A 25,858-nucleotide genomic window follows, 5' to 3' on the forward strand; every position below is an offset into this window, starting at 1 on the left:
CTAATAAAGAAACATAAGACCCTATATTCCTAAAAAAATAGAGAAAATCATGAACTTACTTGTTATTTTCTTTTTATGAGAAACGAAATGCCCTCTTTTTAAAACCAGGAGTAATCGCCCATCGTCGCTGGATCACATCTTTCTTGATACCGTTGTTCAATTTTAGAGATATCTCCATTAAATAACTCCCCCTGCCCAACGCACCTTCCAAGTTGTTCAGAAATAAGTCAAAATGCGAAGTGGATTTTCTGCGATTTGTGCCATCCGATATTTTGGTTGTCGCTTAGTAACTCCTGTAATTATTGGTGGTAGTTTTCTGCCCTGTTCATCACTAAAAACTTTTGACAACAGTTGTTACTTAAAATTAAAATAATAATAATAATAATAATATAATAATAATAATAATAATAATAATAATAATACTGTCTTTCAAAAGTTCCCTAATTTTTTGATCGAAAAATATCATCATCATCATCATCATCATCCTAAGGCACTACAACTTTAATATTGAAAGTTTTGGCTTTCTTAATAATTCTCTTTCAGACACTTCTGTCTTTGGCTGCCTTCAAACTAATATCATATTAAGAGTTAGAAGCAAGATTCTTTTTACTGTGATAGGAAGCTAGCCTAACGCCAAACCCGCAACCTGGAGGGCCAGGTCATTTCACTTCGGAGTGATCGAAACATATGCCCTCTTTTAATTTAATTCAGGAAATTGAATCTTTAAGACTTCACTAGTTTTATGTAGAAATTTTACAAATTTTTCACGAGGCTACCTTTATGGGCAATGCAAGAAATGTACAATTTGAGGTCTGAGGTTGATGGTAGGGTACTTAATATTATGCTCGCCAGGAACATAATCTTCTGGAGCGGCAGTCTATTTCTACATAATTTTCTGCTGTTGCTCGACTATCACATAAACATAAGAAACAACAGAATTTAGCAAACTCCCAGAAACCCAAGCAACAAAGCTTTTATTTTCAAATCCTCACAAATAAACCAAGAAACAGTTCTAACTTATTCTCTTCAATAATAACAAATATAAATGATACTCGGGAGGAAATTAGACACAGAATAAACATGGGAAATGTCTGTTATTATTCGGTTGAGAAGCTTTTATCATACAGTCTGCTGTCAAAAAATCTGAAAGTTAGAATTTATAAAACAGTTATATTTTTATGGTTGTGAAACTTGGACTCTCACTTTGAGAGAGGAATATAGGTTAAGGGTGTTTGAGAATAAGGTGCTTAGGAAAGTATTTGAGGCTAAGAGGGATAAACTTACAAGAGAATGGAGAAAGTTACAAAACACACAACTGCATGCATTGTATTCTTCACCTGACATAATTAGGAACATTAAATCCAGACTTTTGAGGTGGGCAGGGCAAGTAGCACATATAGGTAAATCCATAAATGCATATAGAGTGTTAGTTGGGAGGCTGGAGGGAAAAACGACCTTTGGGGAGGCCGAGACGTAGATGGGAGGATAATATTAAAATGGATTCGAGGGAGGTGGGATACGATGATAGAGACTGGATTAATCTTGCTCAGGATAGGGACCAATGGCGGGCTTATGTAAGGGCCGCAATGAACCTCCGGGTTACTTAAAAGCCAGCAAGTAAGTAAGTAAGTAATAGTGATTGTTCTCTTAAGTTTCTTTCATATTCACTGAATGAGCCATTGGAATTGAAGCCCTGGATTTTTTGTGCAATAAAACTGATTTTAAACTCACTTTATTAATCTATGTACAGTCTCCATTCTTCTGGATTATGATATTTTCAGTAGGTTATTTTACGATGCTTTATCAAGAGCTTAGGTTATTTAGCGTCTGAATGAGATGAAGGTGATAATGCCAGTGAAATGAGTCCGAGGTCCAACACCGAAAGTTACTCAGCATTTACTCATATTGGGTTGAGGGAAACCTCCGGAAAAACTCAACCAGGTAACTTGCCCCAACCGGGAACCGAACCCGGGCCACCTGGTTTCGCGGCTAGACACTTCTTCTGGATTGTATTAAATAATTGATTGATCAACTAGTTCACATTTTTAAAGACACAAATAGAATCTTCATTGAATAATATCTTATTTGTTTTGTTTATTGTTCCGTTTTATAAATTATGAATTCGATACTTTTGCTAATAAGTTGCACTGTTGTAACCTAGCAGCTAATAATTCCGCGTGGTACTTGTAAAGACTTAAATTCCTAACTACGTAATTAAGTTGCGGCTGTCGTATAAGATGTGGTTTATTATCGTGTTCGGGAATAAAGACAGAATCAGCAAACGCTTCTGGTTAGTCAGAGGATTTTGAACATATGCAGAGCACATGATAAATGCTAACCACACCTACAGAGACATCAACACATACATGGAAATTCTACACATTCAACCAAAAAGCCAGAAACTAAACACACTATAACAATACGAAATATGTAGACACACAAAAACACATCCAAATGAAATTCTCAACACACAACTCAATTTCAGAATATAGTGAGGGTCACATAAGAACAGTTCCTAAACAGCAAATATTGCCGTCTTGTCAGTGTTGTCAACTGACCAGATATCACACGATTCTACGTACTAAGTAACTTATTTACTTACCGTACTTTATGTTGAAAGGTTATTCTAATAATTTGTAACATATTTTCGTAGGCAAACTATACGGGAAAGAGGATCACCATGTCAAGTATTTTGTCTGGCAATACGAAATTCATTGCTTTGACTAAACAATTGACTCACGAGACCTAACCTAAGAATGTATTTTGTTTGATCACATGAAATTATGAGTATTAACTCCGAAAAATTACCTGACTATAGTCCTGAATTATAACCTCAACGCAACACATAAAATAACTATTATGTATTAACATTAATACTGATATTAATTAATTATTAGTATGAAAAAACTATTTTGGGCAACTACTAAATATACATAGGCCAAATAGAAATGATCAGGACGAAATTCAAATACAAACTGCTGAGCCATTCATACCGGAACCCACACTTTCTGAAGTCGAAATTGCGATAGAAAATCTGAAAAAGTACCAGTCTCCAGGTATTGATCACATTCCAGCAGAATTAATACAAGAGGGTGGAAGGGCATTATCTAGCGAAATTTATAAACTTGTACTTGCAATTTGGGAAAAGGAAATTGTACCAGAACAATGGAAGGAGTCCATAATCGTACCTATTTTTAAGAAGGGGGACAAGACTAACTGTAGTAACTTTCGAGGAATATCACTTTTGTTGATGTCGTACAAAATTTTGTCGAATATCCTTTTGAGAAGATTAACTCCATATGTAGATGAAATTATTGGAGATCATCAGTGTGGTTTTAGGCGTAATAGATCGACTATTGATCAGATTTTTTGTATTCGATAGATATTGGAGAAAAAATGGGAGTATAAGGGAACAGTACATCAGTTATTCATAGATTTCAAAAAGGCGTATGACTCGGTTAAGAAAGAAGTTTTATATAATATTCTTATTGAATTTGGTATTCCCAAGAAACTAGTTCGATTAATTAAAATGTGTCTTAGTGAAACTTACAGCAGAGTCCGTATAGGCCAGTTTCTATCTGATGTTTTTCCAATTCACTGCGGGCTAAAGCAGGGAGATGCACTATCGCCTTTACTCTTTAACTTCGCTCTAGAATATGCCATTAGGAAAGTTCAGGATAATAGACAGGGTTTGGAGTTGAATGGGTTACATCAGCTTCTTGTCTATGCGGATGACGTGAATAAGCTAGGAGAAAATCCACAAACGATTAGGGAAAACGCGGATATTCTAGTTGAAGCAAGTAAAGCGAGAGGGTTGGAAGTAAATCCCGAAAAGACGAAGTATATGATTATGTCTCGTGACCAGAATATTGTACGAAATGGAACTATAAAAATTGGAGATTTAGCTTTCGAAGAGGTGGAAAAATTCAAATATATTGGAGCAACAGTAACAAATATAAATGACATTCGGGAAGAAATTAAACGCAGAATAAATATGGAAAATGCGTGTTATTATTCGGTTGAGAAGCTTTTGTCATCTAGTCTTCTGTCAAAAAATCTGAAAGTTAGAATTTATAAAATAGTTATATTACCGGCTGTACTGTATGGTTGTGAAACTTGGACTCTCACTTTGAGAGAGGAACAGAGATTAAGGGTGTTTAAGAATAAGGTTCTTAGGAAAATATTTGGGCTAAGAGGGATAAAGTTACAGGAGAATGGAGAAAGTTACACAACGGAGAGCTTCACGCATTGTATTCTTCACCTGACATAATTAGGAACATAAAATCCAGACGTTTGAGATGGGCAGGACAAGTAGCACGTAGGGGCGAATCCAGAAATGCATATAGAGTGTTAGTTGGGTGGCCGGAGGGAAAAGACCTTTGGGGAGGCCGAGACGTAGGTGGGAATATAATATTAAAATGGATTTGAGGGAAGTGGGATATGATCGTAGACTGGATTAATCTTGCTCAGGATAGGGACCAATGGCGGGCTTATGTGAGGGCGGCAATGAACCTCCGGGTTCCTTAAAAGCCAGTAAGTAAGTATGTTAAAATTTCACTAGCTTCCAGTAACCGGCTCAGAAATCTAGTACAATTTTATTTTCATGGAACTCCAGTACCGACAAATATTGTCGATATTTGTCTCAGCTGCCAACATATCAGTTTCAAAATCACTACCATTTGTAGTAGGCCTATTTGTCAGTATCGAAATTCGAAACGAAGTTGGCAGAAGAAAATTCAACTAGCAAACTAGAAAATCACCACAATCCACTAGCATATGTAGCAATGGGGAAAAAATGGTTAGGTTTCACCCTTACGGTATGAAGTAATTTGACCCGGACTATACATACACACTTTGACTCTACATTACACTACACATGCACACCCCCACAGGAAACACAAACAAAAGGCGCCAAGACCAGCAACAACCAGTTCTGAAGATGGCCGATAGCAGGCTGAAACATGTTAACGAGGTAATGTAAAATTTAACACAAGAAAGACATATAACACTTTTTCGAAAATTATTTCATTTAACGGATTACTTAATAAGAGAACTTTATTTAGAGAAGGTAAAATAATGATAATAAAATGGAACTATAAAAATTGGAGATTTATCCTTCGAAGAGGTGGAAAAATTCAAATATCTTGGAACAACAGTAACAAATATAAATGACAGTCGGGAGGAAATTAAACGCAGAATAAATATGGGAAATGCCTGTTATTATTCGGTTGAGAAGCTTTTGTCATCTAGTCTTCTATCAAAAAATCTGAAAGTTAGAATTTATAAAACAGTTACATTATCGGTTGTTCTGTATGGTTGTGAAACTTTGACTCTCACTTTGAGAGAGGAACATAGGTTAAGGGAGTTTGAAAATAAGGTGCTTAGGAAAATATTTGGGGCTAAGAGGGATGAAGTTAGAGGAGAATGGAGAAAGTTACACAACACAGAACTGCACGCATTGTATTCTTCACCTGACTTAAATAGGAACATTAAATACAGACGTTTGAGATGGTCAGGACATGTAGCACGTATGGGCGAATCAAGAAATGCATATAGAGTGTTAGTTGGGAGGCTGAAGGGAAAAAGACCTTTAGGGAGGCCGAGACGTAGATGGGAAGATAATATTAAAATCGATTTGAGGGAGGTGGGATATGATGATAGAGAATGGATTAATCTTGCTCAGGGTAGGGACCAATGGCGGGCTTATATGATGGCGGCAATGAACATCCGGGTTCCTTAAAAGCCAGTAACTAAGTAAGAAATAATGATAAAATGTTAATGGAGTGACAATATATCAGTAAGGGTTAGAGAAGCCGAAATATTCATAAGCATCGTGCCCCTTGCCGCTTTGTCCATTACCAACGTGACAGATTTTCTTCCTTCAGAAATTGAATCCCGTGTCCTGTTGGCTGAGCTATCTACTGAACTAAGAAAATAAGAAACATTACAAATTGAAAGTTGCTGAGTTTGTCCGAACCAGTTGTTAATGTCTTGATTTCTTTAAAATCTTCCCATAATCATCTTCACGCCTGTGCCGACGGTAAATAACATTACAGTAGAGAGAGACTCGTTATTGATCCGGTCCACCCACACCGCACGTAGACGTTAAATGAATTATTTCTAGTGTTTCATTTAACGACGCTCTCGCGTTATTCAAAGTAGTGAAATGAAAACTGACGGTGATGGTAATGGAAATGGTAATTATGAGTATAATTGTGACCATAAGGGCGGAATAATGACAAACGATTTACGACAATAATACTAGTACGCTATAACTGTCAACTGCGAAAATGACTACAACGATTATGACTACTTTACTCGTAGTAACTAAAGATTAAACTAGTACAATGAAGAGTACTATGACGCTATGGAACTACTATCACAACGGTGACAGTGATGGCGACTGACGTTTGCTGCTATGAACTACTATGACGATGATGAAAAGTGACGACAATGACTATGACTTGGGCGAAGTCAATGAATGACGATCATTAGGGCCTATAGATGATGATTAGGGACCGGATTTTTATGTAATATCAAGGGGTGAAATATTTATGTAAGAAAAATAAGCTGATTATGTACCGAAATTGGTAAAACCATGAAAATATTTAATATCAATATCTGGCATATATAGGATAGGTAAGACTTGTGATTTCATAGAGCATCCGACTTTCTTTACCGCACACTTGATACATTACTATTTTTCTATCTGTAGTGAAAGCTTCGTACATCGCAATCCATAATTTTATTTTTGTCGTTAGGGTTGAAGATGCAGGGGTCATTTTAGTTACTTAAAAGCAGTAGATAAACTCACTTGCACTTTATATTGTAATTACTAAAACTAGAGAACTGAGTGATATCAATGACACAACAATACTGCAAGTACTGTTTCGCTGTACTGGATTAGGAGAAAATAAGAGGAGATGTGGGACATATGCATTTTAGCTGCTCCCTTTAAGAAACAAAGTACCTACTAAAATCTCAAACTATAGGCATTTAGAAACTGTTGTTTGAAAAGTGACATTCCTGTCTCATTCAGAAGTGTAGGATTATTCCAGCCGAGAACCATACTTAATAATTGCTCGAAAAATCCCATTTCCCTATAGGTCTACTAAATTTAAAGTAAAGAGGTCAAGCATAACATGAAAAGCTATTTAAGTTATTTAAATTTTTGAACATCTTTCCAGTTCTTTCCTTTACTTCAGCTTCTTTTCAAAAGTCGGCTACTTTATTGCGGCTCATGCCAGACTTGACACGGGCTTTCCCTGGAAGGATTAGGAAGAGGGTGGGTAAGGTTACAAATTGCATGGGAACGGTTTGTTAAGACGTGTGCAGAACAATTCTAGTTGGAGACAAATCATGTCGCCCTCGTCCCACTTCACCGCATGAATTCAACGCTACTTTCTGAGGGATTTCTACAATACATGGTAGTTGTATGAGAAAGGTTACCGTTTGTTCACTCATATTTACAGTGGGTGGTATGGGGTGAGTGCCTCTTTTACTTCCTGGAACTAAGAATGTTATGTTTCGTCCCGAAATATGTCCTTTCTTGCGTAGGTAAAAAAGCTTTTTAAATCTGTGTATTTCAAATTGCAAACTTCCCCAGCAGAAGCTTTTTTTGTTTTTCCTTTTAGAGAAGTAAAAATGAATAAAACCCCTAAATATGTAGATTTATGTAATACCAAGCCATAATATATAATGTGGGGTAAATATATAAAAAATATGTAGTATCAAATTTTAATATATTAATGGTAATTAGAAGATTTGCAAAGATTCGTTATTTATATACGGTTAGGGTGAAAGGAATATAATATGTAATTACATAAAAATCCGGTTGCTAATGATGATAGCGAAACTAACTTTGACGACGATGACCATAACTATGACGACAGCTGTCACTGACGGTAATTATGACGATGACAACTCTCACTTTACAACAGTGAAAACTCAGTGGTCATTAGCTATCACAGTACTATGAATAACAAAAATGGTGTTTACTATAATAGCGATGACTTACGATTGCTGTAAATGGCGATAAACAACACATTGTTTACTATGACAACGACAATGACTATGAAGATGTCTGTGATCGACATTCTCTGTGAATAGAGATAACAATAGCCTACTTACATTATTACGATGTACCGAAGTACATATGATATTTCCATGCATAAATTCTGCGTCATCATATGATGAAAGATGAGTGGAACGGATGTACTTCGATACATCGTAATAATATATGATATGAGAAAAATAATCACTTAATGATTTAAGACGGCGCTTATTCCTTCGGATCCCGGCCACTTAGTCACTCACAACGAGTGCACCTCTGCGCATGTGTGGACATTGTGCCACTGTCATACGTCTATGACGCAGTGCATGAGGGTAGGTCACTAGAGGGAACCAAAGAGGTGGAACTTAAACTGAGAGGATTCGATCCGACACCGGGATAGGAATCCGGTGTGGCTTAGTGGATGGAGCGTCAGCACGTAGAGCTGAAAACCCGGGTTCAAATCCCGGTGCCGGAGAGAATTTTTCTCCGTTCCACTCATCTTTCATCAATAGCCTACTTACTATGGCGACGATGCCAATGATTATAACAACGACGGACACCGCCGATGACTAGTCTATAAATAGCTATGGGAACGCTTACTATGGCGATTATGAGAGAAATGACGGTGACCGCCGATCAGTATTAATAGCGATGACAAGGCTTACTATAATATAGGCTATAGAAAAAACGGTGACCGGCAATTTTGCCTATAATGAATAGCGATGATAACGCTTACTTTGACGATTATGATAATAATTACTATATAAGTCACGGAAACCAACTATTATTATAAATAAGGAGCGGATTCCTATGTAATTAAATATTTTTCTTGCGTGTGATAAAACACAATTAATAAAGTTAAAAATTCCGAATGTCAATTTTCAAGTTTAAAACCCGAATTTTATTTCACATAAAAACACATATTTTCACAAAAAAATTATGTAAATACATATTTTCAGGAAATCTATTATAAACACATAAATCTTGGAGTTCTTTACTTACATAATTTTTTTCAAGAACTTTTAAATATTTTAAAACTAAATCAATTATATCACTCAGAAATACGTTATCTTTTAAAGAGTTCTTGGTTGCTTCGTGTTTCTATGGGTTGTGTGGTGTATCCGTGATCATTTTTGTAATAGTATCGCCACAAGTTCTGAGAACTGCTAGGCAGCATATCAATGTAGTTATATGAGAATAAATTAACATGGACAAGAAGGAGAGGTCTTGCAACACATAATTAGGAATGTTTATTGTTGCTGAAGATGATTTCATTCCACGCTTTGTTTGTGAAACACAACGGATAAGAGTTCGGGTATAAATATTATTTAATTTAAACAAATCTCTCGCCTCTAGTTCATGCCTATGAAGTGAGGAAATACATCTTGTTGTGATTCCCCATTATCGGACCATAAGCATGAGCTGCGTAGTGTAGACGTGGTGGCGTCGCTATAGGAAGCTTTTCTCCGACATAGTCAGTAGCTAGAAACACTTTTTTATGTTAAGATACATGTATATTAGCCTCTTAAGATGCCTAAAATCAAATCGAGTTTAATATCGCGTCTACAGCAATATGTAATTGAATTTAAAAACATTTTTACTATCGACGGAAAAGTGTTATTTTGCCAACCATATGGTAAATCAGTAAGTGCAGATCAGAGCTCTCAGGTAACCCAACATTTGCCTGGGAACAAGCACATTGCAGCCGCTTCACGTGTGCATTCACGGCAAAACAGTGGATATAAAAAAATGTGTAGAGTTGCTCAAGTATTGGAGGGTGTGCCTGTAGGTGAAACTGACGGTGTAGGTGTTTGTGACATTCCTCTCTTTAAATACGCACGTCTGACGTCCTGTGATGTGGAAAGATCGTTTTCACAGTATAAGTCGTTGTTCAGAGATAGTGGGCATGCATTTGTTGTTCACTGCAATTCTCGGACAACTACTAGCAACTGATACGCAAGTGTGATTGGTGAGTATCTAGTAACATTTTTTTTCAAGTTAAGTAAGGTATTTTTGTCATATTTAAAAACAATATATTTTTTATTTTTAGCAAATATTTTCGTACTTTTTAGCTCATAAGAAAATAAATATATCCAAATTTTTTAGCACATAAAAATCCGCTCCCTAATTATAAATAACGATGCCAACGCTAACTATGGCGATGATGACAATGACTGTAGAAATGATAGAGACCGACGATTATTATGAATAGTGATGACAAGGCCTACTATGACGATTAGGCTGACCAGACGTCCCTGATTTCCGGGGACAGTCCCCGGTTTTGAGTTGCTGTCCCCGGGGAGCAAATGTCCCCTTTATGTCTCCAGAAATTTGTTTTTTTTTTCAATGACATTTTACACATGAATATTTAAGTATCGTGATGGAACTGCTGCGATTCATGCACATTTCTGAACGGTTCTCAATATGAGACAGGAGAACCAGCAAGCACAGTATAAGATATTCTGCACTCTTTGAGAAGAACATTCGATATACCATCTTTGCTTTCATTCGCCTTGCGCTGAAGCGTTAGAACCGCCGCAGCGTCCATTTTTAAGTAGTTCAAACAGTGAAAAGTTTTGTGACAAACCAACAGGTGAAAATTGGCGTGATGTTTTACAACATTAAAAAAAAATCCTATTCCATTTGAAAATCTTCTCAAAATAGTGTAATTATTATGTGTCCTTCAGTCAGTAATTCGTCAGTTGAAAGACTTTTCTCCACAATGAACTGAATATGGACTGATGAAAAGTCAAGAATGAAAATTGAAACAGCTTTGTTACAAGTGAAAACAAACTTTCATTTCTCATTTAAAGAACTTAGTGTGAAGCTGTGTGGGAATGAACAGATCCTTAAAAAGATGCATTCTTCAGACCAGTACCTGTAAAATGTGTGTTAGAATTCAGTGTGTACAATATCATGTCAAAGACTTCGATACAAGTGTCAGTACTGAAATTCAATTCTTAGTGGCCATAATTATGTAGGTATAGACGTTATATGTGTTTATTCATTTAATTCAGAAAGTTAAGATACTCTACAAATTTAGTGTGCAAAATCCTATAATTGTATCTACTGTTACATGCAATTTCTGCAACATTTCAACAGATAGTGATTGGATAAGTGTTCGTGGTTTTTCTTAAAATTGCCGATGTCCCCTGTTGAACCATAAAAAATCTGGTCAGCCTAATGACGATGGCAATGGCTAAAGAAATCATTGAGACCAACGTTTGCTACAAAAAGGTATGACAATACTTACTACAGCGATGATGGCAGTAACTATAAAAACTATAATAACGAGAGAGTGACAGTTACTATGAATAACGATGACAAGGCCTATGCTAACAATGACTACAAAAACGACGGAGACCAACATTTACTAAAATATCGATGGCAAAGCTACTGTCGCGATGATGACTATAACTATAAAAACGAAGAAGACCGACAATTACTATGAATAGTGATGACTAGACTTCGTGTAATTGCCACGAGAATCGTAAGGTTTACTACGCTCGCGGTATAGACTGTATGAGGAGGGGACGTGCAACGGATCGAGTATGCCTCTGATGTAAACACTGAGCAGTATACTGCGGTTACAATAAAACCTGTATCCTGCATTCGAGAAATATAATGAATGATCACTGAAGTAGCAAATGTCTAAACATGTAAATACACAATTATTTTGTAGTGAGATATATTAACTCTTAAAATTTAATGTAATATACTCATATCATCCTTCAATATGTGCATTGCAGTGAAGAGTTAGGCTACGTACATTTTGAGCGACTGCAAAGTAACCTCCTCCGATAGTCACTTAAACAGTATTTATTTTGGGAAAATGTACGTTCAACATCACACGATGTAATAGGTGAAGAACGGGAAGTCACTATTTTTTAGTACACCAACTTCACACATCTTGTCGTGACGTAATAGTACATCATTTATAGTACGAAATTGTGAATAGGCAGAATTTTTAGCAATAATGTTTCTCAACTTACATTTCACTTTTTCTGAAATTAGTGATATTTTGGATAACGATTTGTGATACTTTATCCACTATATTAAGGGCTTCTGAGAGTTGTAGTTTAGACGATTCTAACAGGGTGATGCTTTTGGACACGATTTTAAAATTAGAATCAATGAACAGAATATCTTCCAATAGCTGTTCAGAAGGCAATGATTTTACAGCTGCAACAGCCGAACTGTCTGTGCTATCTAATGGATCAATTACCTCCATTATTTTGCCGTAATATTCTGAATAATAATTAACAGCATCCAATCACGTTTTTCAACGGGTCAAGACTGGCGGGGGGGTAAGGGTATTCCAGAGGCAATTGTTTGGAACAGCAGCAATCTCATTGTAGTATGTTTGATTGAATTCTTGTCTGCACTGAACAAATGTTAAGCTTTGACTATTACGACCACAGTAATGCAAAATAAGTTCTTACATATGTATACATTAGCTGTAGCTGCTCTATCTATTTGGACCGGTCACAACTCTTAACATGAACTGCTTATACTACGAGACCGGGCGGTTGCTCACCTCCTCTATACTACCGTACATCGGCAACCTGATTGCACGCTGCGTGTGGCAATTCAACGAAGTCTAGTGATGACAATGCCTACTATAAAGTCGATGATAGTGACTATAGAATCGACGGAGATCAACGATTTATATTAATAATGATGGCAACGCTTAAACGCTTTTTATGAAGATGAAGAGAATGGCTTTAAAAATTATGGAAATTGACGATTACTATGAACAGCGGGACAGCGCTAACGAATACTAAAAGTAGCGATGAAAACGCTTACCACGACGACGATGACTTTGAAGACGAAAGTCACGAATGAAAACTGTGGCTGGGGATAATCACGATGATGGTGTGTATAGGAAGCGCAAAGAAAGCTTACCCATTTGACTGATGCGCAGAGAAAGATACTCGGTCCTCGTGCCGCCATGCTCGTTACAGGGCTGCTATGAATCACCTAATGCTGATTACAGGGCGCATTCGAAAGCGCGGTCTTGAGCCGTTCGTATCGTGGAGTGTTGCTGTGCAGAGCGGGTAGAAGCCAGCGTGTGCGTTACATATTCTGCGTTTTATCCCTGATATCAGGAGTTTTATGTAGTTCAAAGTGTGTTTGTTAAATAACAGAGTTCTGTACAACATTCTATATACTTAACAATGCCCTCCATTTCGCTCTAAATTAGGAAGTGCTAATAAAACGTTACACAGTCAAACTAGGGAATTATTTATAACGTCAATAAATTTATGAAAAACGAGACAGACTCCGCTCGTAACATAAGGAGTATATACAGATTAAAATAAACCGACCATAGTACCCTAGTTATCGGAACATTTTAATAAAATAAAATAATAAATAAATAAATAATAAAATCACATAGTATTAGTGTTTTATTACAACGTCAAATATCAATTATTACGCGATTACATATTTCTTATAACATCTTTGCCATTTCATTCGGTGATTTTATATGTAAAAAATTCGTGCTTCTGTATTTTCAACAATGTTATGTTATTAGTTACTCTGCAACTAGGTTTATGTTACGTTACATGCGCTGTGATAAGTCTCACTCGAAACATCAAACCTGCAGACGACTGAGAACTGTCGACAGTTTGCCAATCGAATCAAAGCGAGGTCGAGTGCACCCGAACGTTTCCGAAAGTTCGCGCAGCTTACCGTGGCAAACTCTTCTTGCGTCTACTCTAATGGCGAGTAAAGTGATAACGATTATCATTATAGTGGCCATTTTCACTTCGATATTATTGACGAAGAAGAATATGATCGTAACGAATGTTATGGATTGATGACAACGACTTACGATGACAATGACAATGAAAGACCAGTTGTAATAAAATTTATTCGCCAGACAGCATCTCACTGAAGAAACCGAGTTTCGAAATCCCTCAGATCCTTCAGATTTGTGGCGTGAAGGCTCATTTTATTTCTTCTACTAATCCGACTACAACGTTTCGCCATTACTTCTTTTGGTCTACCTTGGCACTAATAACTAACAGTAAAGGTAATATTATTGACGCCATTGAGGAGCAGTAGAGGTAGGAAAATATAGATAACCTGCTTTCTTGACCACGACATTAGAAGGAGGGGATGTGGTCTGAACTACAATAACGACCGGAACTTCCGAGACCCAGTATTGTATGAAGTTGAGACCTTCAAAGACTTATGCCGGAAGAAAATTCCTGACTTCTTCTAAGCTTGAACTCACACTCTTCTTGTGCTTAAGTCTTTCGCTCTACTCGTCTACCGGTGGAGCCACTTCGGCTCCGATAATTAAGAGCACATAAGACAAAATGATAAATTAGTGCAGTAATTATTTCCCTCGTTAAACAAAAATTAATTCTGATTAGCTTTCACAGTTTAAAGAGAATGTTAACTGAAAATTTTCTTACTTGCTTCTCAACTTTTTATGCCTTCATTAGGGTCTATTTTTTTCTTCATTGTAACTACAATGAACAACATATTCTCAAAATTAAAAAAGCCAGTAATCTCTCAATATTTTATTCCGTCTCACGTTCTGCTCCTTCTGTTCTGTTTCTTTCATCATCTTCTTTTCCATCTTCCTCTTCTTTTCTCCTCTGTAAGGAACTTTGAGGTCGTTGCTCCATAGTGCGGGTAAGTAATAATCCACTCCCCAAGACTTGCAAAAGGAGAATGTACACAAAAACGTCTCAAGGAGCGTTACAGCGTTGTAACGCGTTACATTTCGTACTCTCAAAACTATTGGACGTATCAAAAAACTTATTTGACAAACTTGTTCGCATTAACTTCATCTATTAACTCTACGAATTAATGTAATAGGTTCCCTTCCACTCTGTATGTACAGGGACATAATTTTTTTTACTAACATTTTTAATATTAACCTGGCTATACCTCTGGATCAACGCCGTTTGCTACCCCCTTCCACGACCGGAGTTCGATGATACTCGCGTAGAATACAAACAAATCACTTTACTAAGTATAGGAAGGAAGAAAAGTAGTTCATCCATTTACGTAAACTAGGAAATATCACGCTTTTGAGTTTGATAATTTTCATTAGGTTTTTGTTTAATCAAAATACAGTACAGTATTAACAATGAGTGTTTTTACTCACGAACTGAGCTGTCCATGTGGACGTATTCATTATGCAGTGTATATTATACTGTGTACAGCACATTAGCATACTATATAGAGAATGAAGTTAAATTGAAAAATAATCATAATATGGATATATAAAACATTTTTGAAACTGGTGGCCGTTCATTATGATACAGGCTTCAGTTCTAATGTGCATATTATCGCACTATAGACTATTGTATCTAATTCCAATTACCAATTTCGTTCTTCGTACTAGTAACTCATGTTGAAATAATTCTGTACCTATTCTATAAAAGAGTACCTTACATACTCTAAATTCAATCTTCACTTCTGCCCGATCCGAAAAGATAAAATTACTCAGACATACTATCTGCTGTCCGTCCAAGTGGTTATGTCGTAGGGTCATAGAAAGGGAGGAAATCACGTGACAGTTAATTATTTAACGAGCCCCTTCTATTTAAGTTATTTTAAACAGTTGTATAATATTACGTAGACGTCCAATTCCTAACAGAAATTAATGTTCTCAGAAAAGAGCTAAGACATCCCAGCCACTAGCTGGCGAATAAAAGCTGGTGGGGGAAACCGGGATACGACGTAGGCAAATGGATGACAGTACCTGTGCGAAAATGATTCAATATTGAAAGCTCTTTCGTCACTGGAAAACGCGAACATATTTTTGGAACGTACTGTTTAATATGACCGTAAGGCTACTATGACTGTGTATGCGGTCTTGGATCTGTGTGCAGGACGGTTGAACTTCATTAGTAAAAGGGGTGGAAGTGAAGTACATTAAAAAACTCAAGGTACAATAAAAATTGAAGTAAAAATAAAATGATGTCCCTGTATATGATGTAGGTATTTGTTTTAAGATTCAATAGTGTTTATCTATGAGCCTACGCTAGACACAAAATGTAACTCACGCTAAAGCGTAACGTTATTAAAATTCAGTAACTCAATATCAGTAAAATATGACAACACAAACCTATATGTAAATTAAAGGGTAAATAAAGGACTCTTCAACTGGCCACTCTACCACATTATCACCTGGCCTAGTTGGCTCATAAGTGGTGTCTTGTTGATATCACTTGTGAAGTTCAGACCTGTCTTCGGACAGTTGATTGAGCAACAAAATATTGCACTTTATTTTATTCCATAATTAATATTGTACACAATTTACTGAAAGCATGAAACAATTTTTGCTGTCTCCATTCTCAGTCGTTGGCAACGCCCAAACACAAAATGCGAGAGAAATACGCAAGTAAACACGAGTTTCCCCCCCCCCCCAAATATGAATTCAGGCTTCAGCTAGCTTTTATGGTTTAAAGCTTTTGTTACGATTTCATAATAACGCTTTGGTATATTGAAGACTGTTACGTAGTTCACTGTGACGTCATCTACAGATAAGATACCATGTCGACTCGAAGCAAGCGTGCTGAGTACGCCTAAATGCGCGAATATACTGTAAAACTTAATAGAATTCAAAACGTAGGTCTACATATATAGGGTATTTCAAAAGTCAGTTCAAACGTTAAACCGCTATAAATATTATATTTGAGATAGGGAAAAAACAAACACATCACAGTGTTGGCAAACAACGGGGTTAACAAAAAATTGGGAAGATGTCTGCCGTTCTCTTGTTCAACTTACAGCATTCTGTCTGCGACACCATGCACAGAATTTTGCAGATAATGTCTTGGAATATTGGCAATTTCTTGCGAGATGGCATCTTTCAGTTGCAGTAGTGTTGTTGGATGTGTCAGGAAAACTCGTTCTTTAAGGTAAACCCCACAACTAAAAGTCGGCCGGATTGAAATCTGGAGATCGCGGAGGCCACATTGTTGGAAAGTGTCTCCTGATGACTTTGGTCGGGAAACGAACCCCAATTACGCGTATTAACTCCATCATTAATTTTAGTAGGTTATTTTACGACGTTTTATCAACATCTTAGGTTATTGAGCGTCTGAATGAGATGGAGGTCATAATGCCGGTGAAACGAGTCCGGGGTTCATCACCGAAAGTTACCCAGCATTTTCTCATATTGGGTTGAGGGAAAACCCCAGAAAAACCTCAACCAGGTAACTTGCCCAGACCGGGAATCGAACCCGGGCCACCTAGTTTTCCTACCAGACTCGCTAACCGTTACTCCACAGGTGTAAACAAAAATGGAATAAGACAGACTGTTACAGTAAACGGGGAGCGCTACTACAGCGTGTTACAGAAATTCGTCATCCCTAGATTGAGGAATCACGATATGGAAAACACAATCTTCATGCAAGATGGCGCTCCACCCCACATCTTTATTCCTGCAAAACAATTAATTACTCAGATGTTTGGCAATCGTGTCATCAGTAAGCACTTTCTCAACAATGTGGCCTCCGCGATCTCCAGATTTCAATCCAGCCGACTTTTGATTGTGGGGTTACCTTGAAGAACGAGTTTTCCTGACACATCCAACAACCCTACTACAACTGAAAGACGCCATCTCGCAAGAAATTGCCAATATTCCAAGACATTATCTGCAAAATGCTTTGCATGGTGTCGCAGACAGAATGCTGTACGTTGAACAAGAGAACGGCGGAAATCTTCCCAATGTTTTGTAAACCCCATTGTTTGCCAACACTGTGATGTTTTTGTTTTTTCCCTATCTCAAATATTATAATATTTATAGCGGTTTAATATTTAAACTGACTTTTGAAATATCCTATACATTACATAACATTATTCAACGGTAGCTTGGGAATCAAGGTTCCTCTGTTAATGTTTTCCCTTCCCTCCTACAACTCACTTGACAACATATATCAGAGGAAGAACAATTATTTGTAGATATCTGAAGTTTCTATTAGTCATGGCAACATTTTGTATTTTCCCTTTTGCTATATGTATCTTTATAAATAAAACCAATGAAAGGTTCTTGAACTTTGGAAATAAAACCTAAGTGATAGATATGTTTAACTATTGAATATTGTTGTGTGAGCAGAAACTGTATAGGTATATTTTTAATGGAAATTTTTATGTTACATAAAACTTCTATTTATTCTAATGAGCTTGTTATCACAATACTCTTAACGTTGAATAACGTCTACTGTATCCTAAATGATCAATACACACAAGTGGTGTTTCTTGGTGCTGTACACAGTGGAGTTGTTAACTGAAAGTTACAGATGAATATGACTCGCCTTTGTGGTACTTTCTTCATTGAGGTTGATTCTGCGATATTTTTCTGTTATCAAAAAATCAATAATTTTGTTTTTGAACTACAAAATGGATCCAATGAATTACATATCCACACTCAACAATAGCACTCTTTCTTTCCCCATGGTTCTCGTCACAGATATCTTAATGCCAAAAAGAGTTCAGAAACATTTTTCAGCCTCAGCGGTAGTAATTGAAGGGTTCAGAGCCATAGTGGGCCAAGCGCCATATATTAAAAACAATTGTTAAAATTAAGCGATTACCATAATTCAATAAAACATATAGCAAGTAATATGAAGCATGCACATTAAAACTAAATGATATGTCAATCTTCATTAAACTATGGTATTCACTAAACTTTAACCCTTCTTTTCTCCGTTTTTAATAAATGGCGCTTGGCCCACTATGGCTCTGAACCCTTAAACTGGAGTTAGAGAACCTCAGGAAACACGTTTCTCATCAGTGAAGCCAATAAGGCATCACTCATGAGGTAACTAAGCCAGGATATAATGGGATAGGGTGGCCAGTTTGTGTCCCTCTCCATTGCATACATCGCTGATTAGTAACAGACTTCAGATGTCTACAAACAGGGTGTGATTCCAAAACTGACTCAGTCCATTTGGCCATTTTTATGATTCACACACACATAATATATACAGGGTGTATCACGAGGTTTTCCCCCGGTTTATTGAGGTGATTCCTGATGTTATTTGGAACAAAAATGTAAATTCAGTAATGGGGTGACATTCATAAATAAGGAGTTACGGCAAATTTAAAAAAGCAGAAAAACTTTATTTTAGGACGTCATTGACAAAAATGGAAATCATAGTTAGAATACAAACAAGTGTTTCATTTTGTACCAGTCTCTTCCATGTAGAGTGGATTTAAAGCAAATGTTCAAAATGTTCTCCCTGCATCTGAAGGTACGAGTGTGAACAGCGCGTGTAGCATTGTGTAACTTCACATGTTCGTTCCTTATTATCGCGGCGGCATCGAGAATGCGTTGAATAAACTCTTCTTGTGTTTGCACCCTAATCTGGTACCCAATGTCTTTCATCTAACCCCAGATGCAGTAATCTAGGGGTGTTAAATCTGGGGATCTGGCAGGTCAGTTGGTAGGGTCCCCGCGACTGCAGCAACAACAACGTGCTTGTTGTTATGGAAACGTACCACTCGCTTCGCGTATCTACTGGTTACTGTTTGGTCGTTACAGTCCTCCCCCTATACATTGTTAGTCCTGCGCAAACATGTCTAGCGCTACATACAGCATGGCGTGTTTCGAAAATCTGTTGTAACTCCTTAATTATGAATGTCACCACATTACTGTATTCACATTTTTGTTCCAAATAACACCAGGAATCACCTCCATAATCCGGGGAGAAAACCTCGTGATACACCTTGTATATACCATGTTTTTAGACCTCTATCATCATATTTTAAACTTCTTTTCTTTTCTTCCAAACAACGCCAATCCTTGTCTAAACGTTTGTGTAGGATACAGTAGCATAAATCGCACCGCTTCCTAAATGACACCACTGATAGTTTAAAACAAGTTACTGTAGTAGTGCAGCATCTAGTGGTATTGTTACAATCTACCATATGAACTTCCACCAAGTCACTTGATTCCTGTTACTTCTTTGTGTTTGCAGCGTGGTGATAGTGTATCTAATATAATCACTCAGGTGGATGTATATTTAGCTAACATTTTGTAACTGGCCGAAATAACGGATTTGTATGCAAATAAATCCATAATCTTAAGATGTTATTGGTTTAAAAAATATTAAAGAACATTTAACTTAGTAGGATTTTCGAACATGTGGTGATTATAGGCTACAATGAAGGAAATAATAACTTATGACGTAGTTTCTCAATTCTCACCATTTGTAGGTGCCTAATTCGCACCGGTGCGATATGAGCAACTGTAGCAATTCCAGCCTACAAAAAAAGTCTCCAAAAATTTTAGCTGAACGAGGAATACATCAGATGGGTGCAATATCAAGTGGTGAGAAAGGAGTTAATACAACAAGTGTGTGTTGTACAAACGCACCAGATTTTTGTGCCACTCTTGATAATTTTTAAACGTCAAAACAGTGCATCCTACATTATCAACTGGTCCTCCTCCAGGATCGTTAGTTGTTCGCTCTGAGTCAGGTTACATCAACAGTGAACTATTTGTCGAATAATTCAAACGTTTTATTTGCCACTCAAACCTGCCATAGAAAAAAGTGCTACTTCCGTATGTCCACCTATACGACCCATTCCAACAATTTAGAAGCTATTGTAAATTTTATTGTTATTGTAAATTTTATTGTTTTGTAAATTTTATTGTATTGTAAATTTTATTGTTTATTGTAAATTTTATTGTCATTGTAAATTTTATTGTGTATTGTTTATCATTTTATTGTGTATTGTTTATATTGTGTATACCACTGCACACAGGGAGCTTGCCCACTTGCAGTGTAAATACATACACACATACATAGATACATACATACATGCATACATGCATGCATACATACATACATACATACATACATACATACATACATACATACATACATACATACATACATACATACATACATACATACATACATACATACATACATACATACATACATACATTATCTCGGGAAAATTGTGTGCTCCTGTTTCAGCTTCTTCGTCATATTACTCATAGGCCCAGCCTTTAGAAGTTTTTATCTTCAAACCATTTCAGACAGCGTACAATATCATGAAGCAGTTCTTACATGGCTTCTAGATAATCGTGGAGAAAAGATGACGCAGCTTACAGTCTGAACTGCCTGGTTAAGCATATGGCAAATGTGTAACAATAAAAAAGGCATTCAGGCAGTTTAAATGTTACGTAATTTATGCTCTATTTTTTCAATTTCATTTGAAGATGCGTTACTCTCTTTCATTAATTTCAATAAACTTGTAACTTGCATTTATTATATTAATCTTATTACTACTGTTCAATATGTTCAATATTAAAAGATTCCCTTCATCCTGTTCTCTGCAGATAAAGAGGTACGATTTAAGAAAACGCAGGTGCTATTTAGGAAACTAGTTGCCTAAATGACACCACTGACATGTGTTCCTAAAATGTCATTCTAATTAAAAAACATTAAGTCGAATTCAAGGATTCTTTTTTACATGAAAGGGAAATGTTCTGGGAATGTGTCTCTGTAAAGGAATGTAGAAAATGAAAACTGTATTGTTCAATAATAATTATAAATGCTAAAGTGGTGCGATATAGGCAACCTTACCCTATATCACTTCAAAACACAGTCACTCCGTATACCGGTGGAAAAAAAAAACTAGCCTAGTCCTTCGATAAAAATGGACTGAACACGTTTTGGGATCACATTCTTCAATTCTTCCTCTGACACATCGACAAGTAACAAGTCTGATACCGTATATGTTACAGTATCCCTCCTGAAAATCCTTGCATTTTCTTAATGCATGAAATCTCCTTTCTATAGAGACTCTTCCTATACTTGACAGCACCTCTACTCCTTCTCTTCAGATTTTTTAGACAATAAAATTGCTACTTGTTTGCAGAGCGCCGTTGCTCGCAGCACTTGATCTCCCCTTGACCCAATTGTGTTTGTTCGCAGGTGACCCTGTCAATATCAATCCTCATCAGTCTCCACGTGTTCTTCCTGCTGGTCGTCGAGATCATCCCGCCCACCTCTCTCGTGGTGCCACTCCTCGGCAAGTACCTCATCTTCGCCATGATTCTCGTCTCCATAAGGTATAGTGAAACTCCAAGCACTTACGAATAAAAATTTTCTCTTTCAGCGCCACATTTCTAAGCGAAATAATAGTTTCCTCGCAACGCTATCCCAATGTATTTATCTTTGTTTCGAATGTTTCGCGAAATATAAGAGGAGATCATCTTGTAATATACAGGCAATTCTATGGAAATTAGTAAGAATCAAGTCAAGTATTTTTCCATTAGAATTTAAAATATTATTTATAGATTGTAAGTCATGCATAGAAAGAAAATGTGACAAAGCTCTGTAACAAGGTCCAGCACATAAAAGATTATAATTTGTGCCTGTAATTAGAGGCAAATTGAAGTCCCCTGCGATTAATAAATGCTTATTTTAGAGATTTGTATTATTTTCAAAAACCCTATAAAATGACATATGATTTTCTAAATTTGAGCCAGGCGGAAAACATACTCCAATAATAATATATACCTGGTCATGAATAATTGTTTGAATACATATCTTACAAACAGGCAGCAGTATGTTTCATTCGATCAAGTAAAATCTAAACCATTCACAGTAACTTCAGATGAATTGTATAAATTGGTGAATGGTTGCTCTCTTACAAAGTTATCCAATATTTCCTTCAAATGCAGGAATCTACATTCATCTCATCTCACTAACTTCACGTAAGCTGGACCTTATATGTTCTGACACCCTTAAACGCTGATGAACTCTGCTGAATGTGGCAGGAGCTGAGTAACGTAATGGATACCGTTGTCACTACCTCTGACAACGTGTTTCGGGTCATACTATCAACAAACGTAAACTGAACTGGAGATCTCGAGAGCAAAGGCTACTTCCTAAATTAAAGTGGCGCCTCATGTGGCGTAAACGTAATGATATGTCAGCCCACTAGTTAAATGTACATAAGCAAGCTAACCAATATATATGCCAAAAAGTTGTCCTGATGCAGGATAACATGGACACACTCATTAATCGCTTTATTGGATTATGACCGATAAACGATACATTTCTGGACACAGTTTTTTTATGAAAAACTAGTCCTTCTTAGTTCCTTTACCGTTGCCAGAAGTTTCTAGTAGTCATGAGAATATTCTGTATTTCCCTTTTGCTACGTATGATGATAAAAATAAAACCAATAAAAAGTTCTTAAATTTCGGAAATAAAATCTAAGTGTTATGTTAAACTATTACATATAGTATGAGCTGAAGCTGTTACTTTATTAGAGACCGGATGTAAGGCAAAATGCCTTTTTTTTATCTGAGTGATGTATGAAAGACCTATTAGAGATAAACACGTTTCCACATATTTGGGAACGACAGGCCCAATTTTTATTGTCCCTTGTTTGCCTATTTTTAGCTTCCGTTGCCTATTCTAAGGTTAAATGCCTCTTTTTAGCCTTTTTACGTCGTCATTGTACATTTTCTATATTTTTAATGCGTTTAAAATAAACCGCACACAAATTATATTAAAAAACAAAAAAGAACGTTTGTACAAATTAAAAATATATATTCACCTCACACAAATATTTGCTGAGAATCTTATTCTCCAGCAATACATAATATGTTTCCAAGTCGTAAACTTTTCTCCCCTACCGATTCAATCTTTTATGTCACTTAACAAAGATGTTTGAACAGCACAACTCCCAGTGCTCAGGTCACTTCGGGGTTTACCAACGAAAGAAAGGGGATGAGGGAAGTATTAAAAGCAAGTCTCCAGGTCCCGTTACTGTTGTCGCTTGCACGCACAAGTCACGCGTACTTTGAAGTCTCTAATCCCTTCTCACACCCCTCTTTTTGAGATAATACAAAGTCGGTTTTTCCCGATCTCTGAAAGAAAATAGAAATAAGTTGTTTTAAGTTTGCTCCAATCACTTCAGTAGAAGTAGAATGATCTTTTTCCACCATGAAAAACGTTCCCTCTGACAAGCGGCTCACTATGACAGTTGACAACTTAAAAAAGTATCTTGTTGTGACATGTAACCAAGGAAAGTGAGTACCGTATGGGATAGTTTATTAAGTATTTGTCTATTTTTTGTCTGTTTCCATGAATAATAAATACCTATTTCACTGCCTGTTTTTACTATTTTAGTGGCTGCTTATTTTAACCAAAATAAATGCTTAAACATCCGGGCTCTACTTATTATATATTTAAAAAAGTAAATTTTTATGTTACGTAAAACTTCTATTTATCCAAAGGAGTTTGTTATGAATACTCAATACTCTTAACGTTGAATAACGTCTACTGTATTCTAAATGATCAATACACACAAGTTGAGTCTCTTGGTGCTATATACTGTGGAGTTGTTAACTGAGAGTTACAGAAGTATATGACTCGCCTTTGTGGTACTTACTTGAGAAACATCTTTCATCCTCAACGGTAGTAATTGAAGTCAGAGAACCTCAGAGCGTTCACCAGAATACAAGTTTCCCATAAATAAGTGCCGTCGGTATTTTACTGCTATAGATCAAACGCGACTGCCGAGCTGTCCCTGGATCGAGCGTGGGAAGTTTTTGTGTTGCGTAGTATGGATAGGTAACAAAGGCTGAAGGGACATCAAGATTTAGTAACGACCAACAGTTCATTTTCATTAAATGTAGTTAAGTTTAGTTTGTGGCAATTTAGTACACTTTAGAAAGGGAATCTTAATTTATGACACTACAGTAGAACTCCGATTATCCATCAACCTATTAACCGATTGGCGTATTATCCGACTGTTTTTCTCTCGCTTTTTTTTTTGCTACATAAACATATGAAGTACTATTGTACGTTATATTAGTATTACGTATTTTTCTAGAGTGTTATTACAAGCATTTACACTTAAACAGTTTGGTCTACTGTTCGAGTTGCCGTACTCTAAACTTCTATATAAAATGTATTCCAACAACAAAAGTGTTGTGTTAAGTATCGAACAAAATGCAAATAATTAAGTGGTTTGCGGAAAGAGAAACTGCGGGTCATCTCGCATCAGAATACGAGACTGATGTTACAACTGTGCGCGATTTAATAAAAAACAAATATAAAGTGTATACATTATGCAAATCTACAACATGACACCTCTACTATTCCTATCTTACTGCTGACAGTCAATACAAGAAATTGTCTTACCCCTTAAAAACACGTCGTTGACAACCGATCTTAAATTAATGAACTTCTGATTCACTATCAAGCGTGTTAAACACAAGACCACGAAGGAAATAATGATAGTTCAAGTATTATTCATTTAATTTACGGAAATATTTTATGGTACGGATTATCCGATTTTTTCGATTAACCGTTCAGTCGACCCCTTCATTTCCACGGATAATAGAGATTCTACTGTATATTAAGAATAAATCGTACAAAATTGTACGGCGCCGTTTGGAAGTGACATGCACCAGTAACAGCTCTTTTACCTGTTATTCAATATGTCAGCTTTTGCCAATAAAATCTCACGACTTATACATTAGATTAGGGGCGTTATAGACAGGGGCGAATTTACGCATAGGAAGAACTTTAGGGGAAGAGGGGTAAATTTTTAAATAGCAAATTTGCCTCTGAAGATGGAAGGTCACTATTATTCGTTCCTTAATATGTTGAATTAATGCCATATCTTGGACTATGACAAGTGTTTCAACAGTCGATGACTTCTGCGTTTTTTGACAATTTGAAAATTCGTAATTTTGAGACTGAATGGTCAGTTATCGCTCTTTTCACAGTTTTGGGTTACTATGGTAAGTGATTTGAATGGGAATTTATAGTGGTTTATATGTTGTTTTCAGTG

At 36.5% G+C, this 25,858-nt stretch overlaps 1 protein-coding gene across 2 annotated transcripts in view; it reads left to right on the forward strand.

Annotated features, from left to right (window-relative positions):
• Positions 1-25,858, forward strand: part of nAChRalpha4 (nicotinic acetylcholine receptor alpha4) — a 647,992-nt gene that overhangs the window by 557,177 nt on the left and 64,957 nt on the right. For both annotated transcript variants that reach the window (XM_069812978.1, XM_069812979.1), the window contains exon 6: positions 21,976-22,112. In XM_069812978.1, the coding sequence (XP_069669079.1) occupies positions 21,976-22,112 (137 nt within the window). The remainder of the gene's footprint in view (positions 1-21,975; positions 22,113-25,858) is intronic.

Source organism: Periplaneta americana, chromosome 16, assembly GCF_040183065.1.
Source record: "Periplaneta americana isolate PAMFEO1 chromosome 16, P.americana_PAMFEO1_priV1, whole genome shotgun sequence".
In the NCBI taxonomy this organism is placed as follows: domain Eukaryota; kingdom Metazoa; phylum Arthropoda; class Insecta; order Blattodea; family Blattidae; genus Periplaneta; species Periplaneta americana.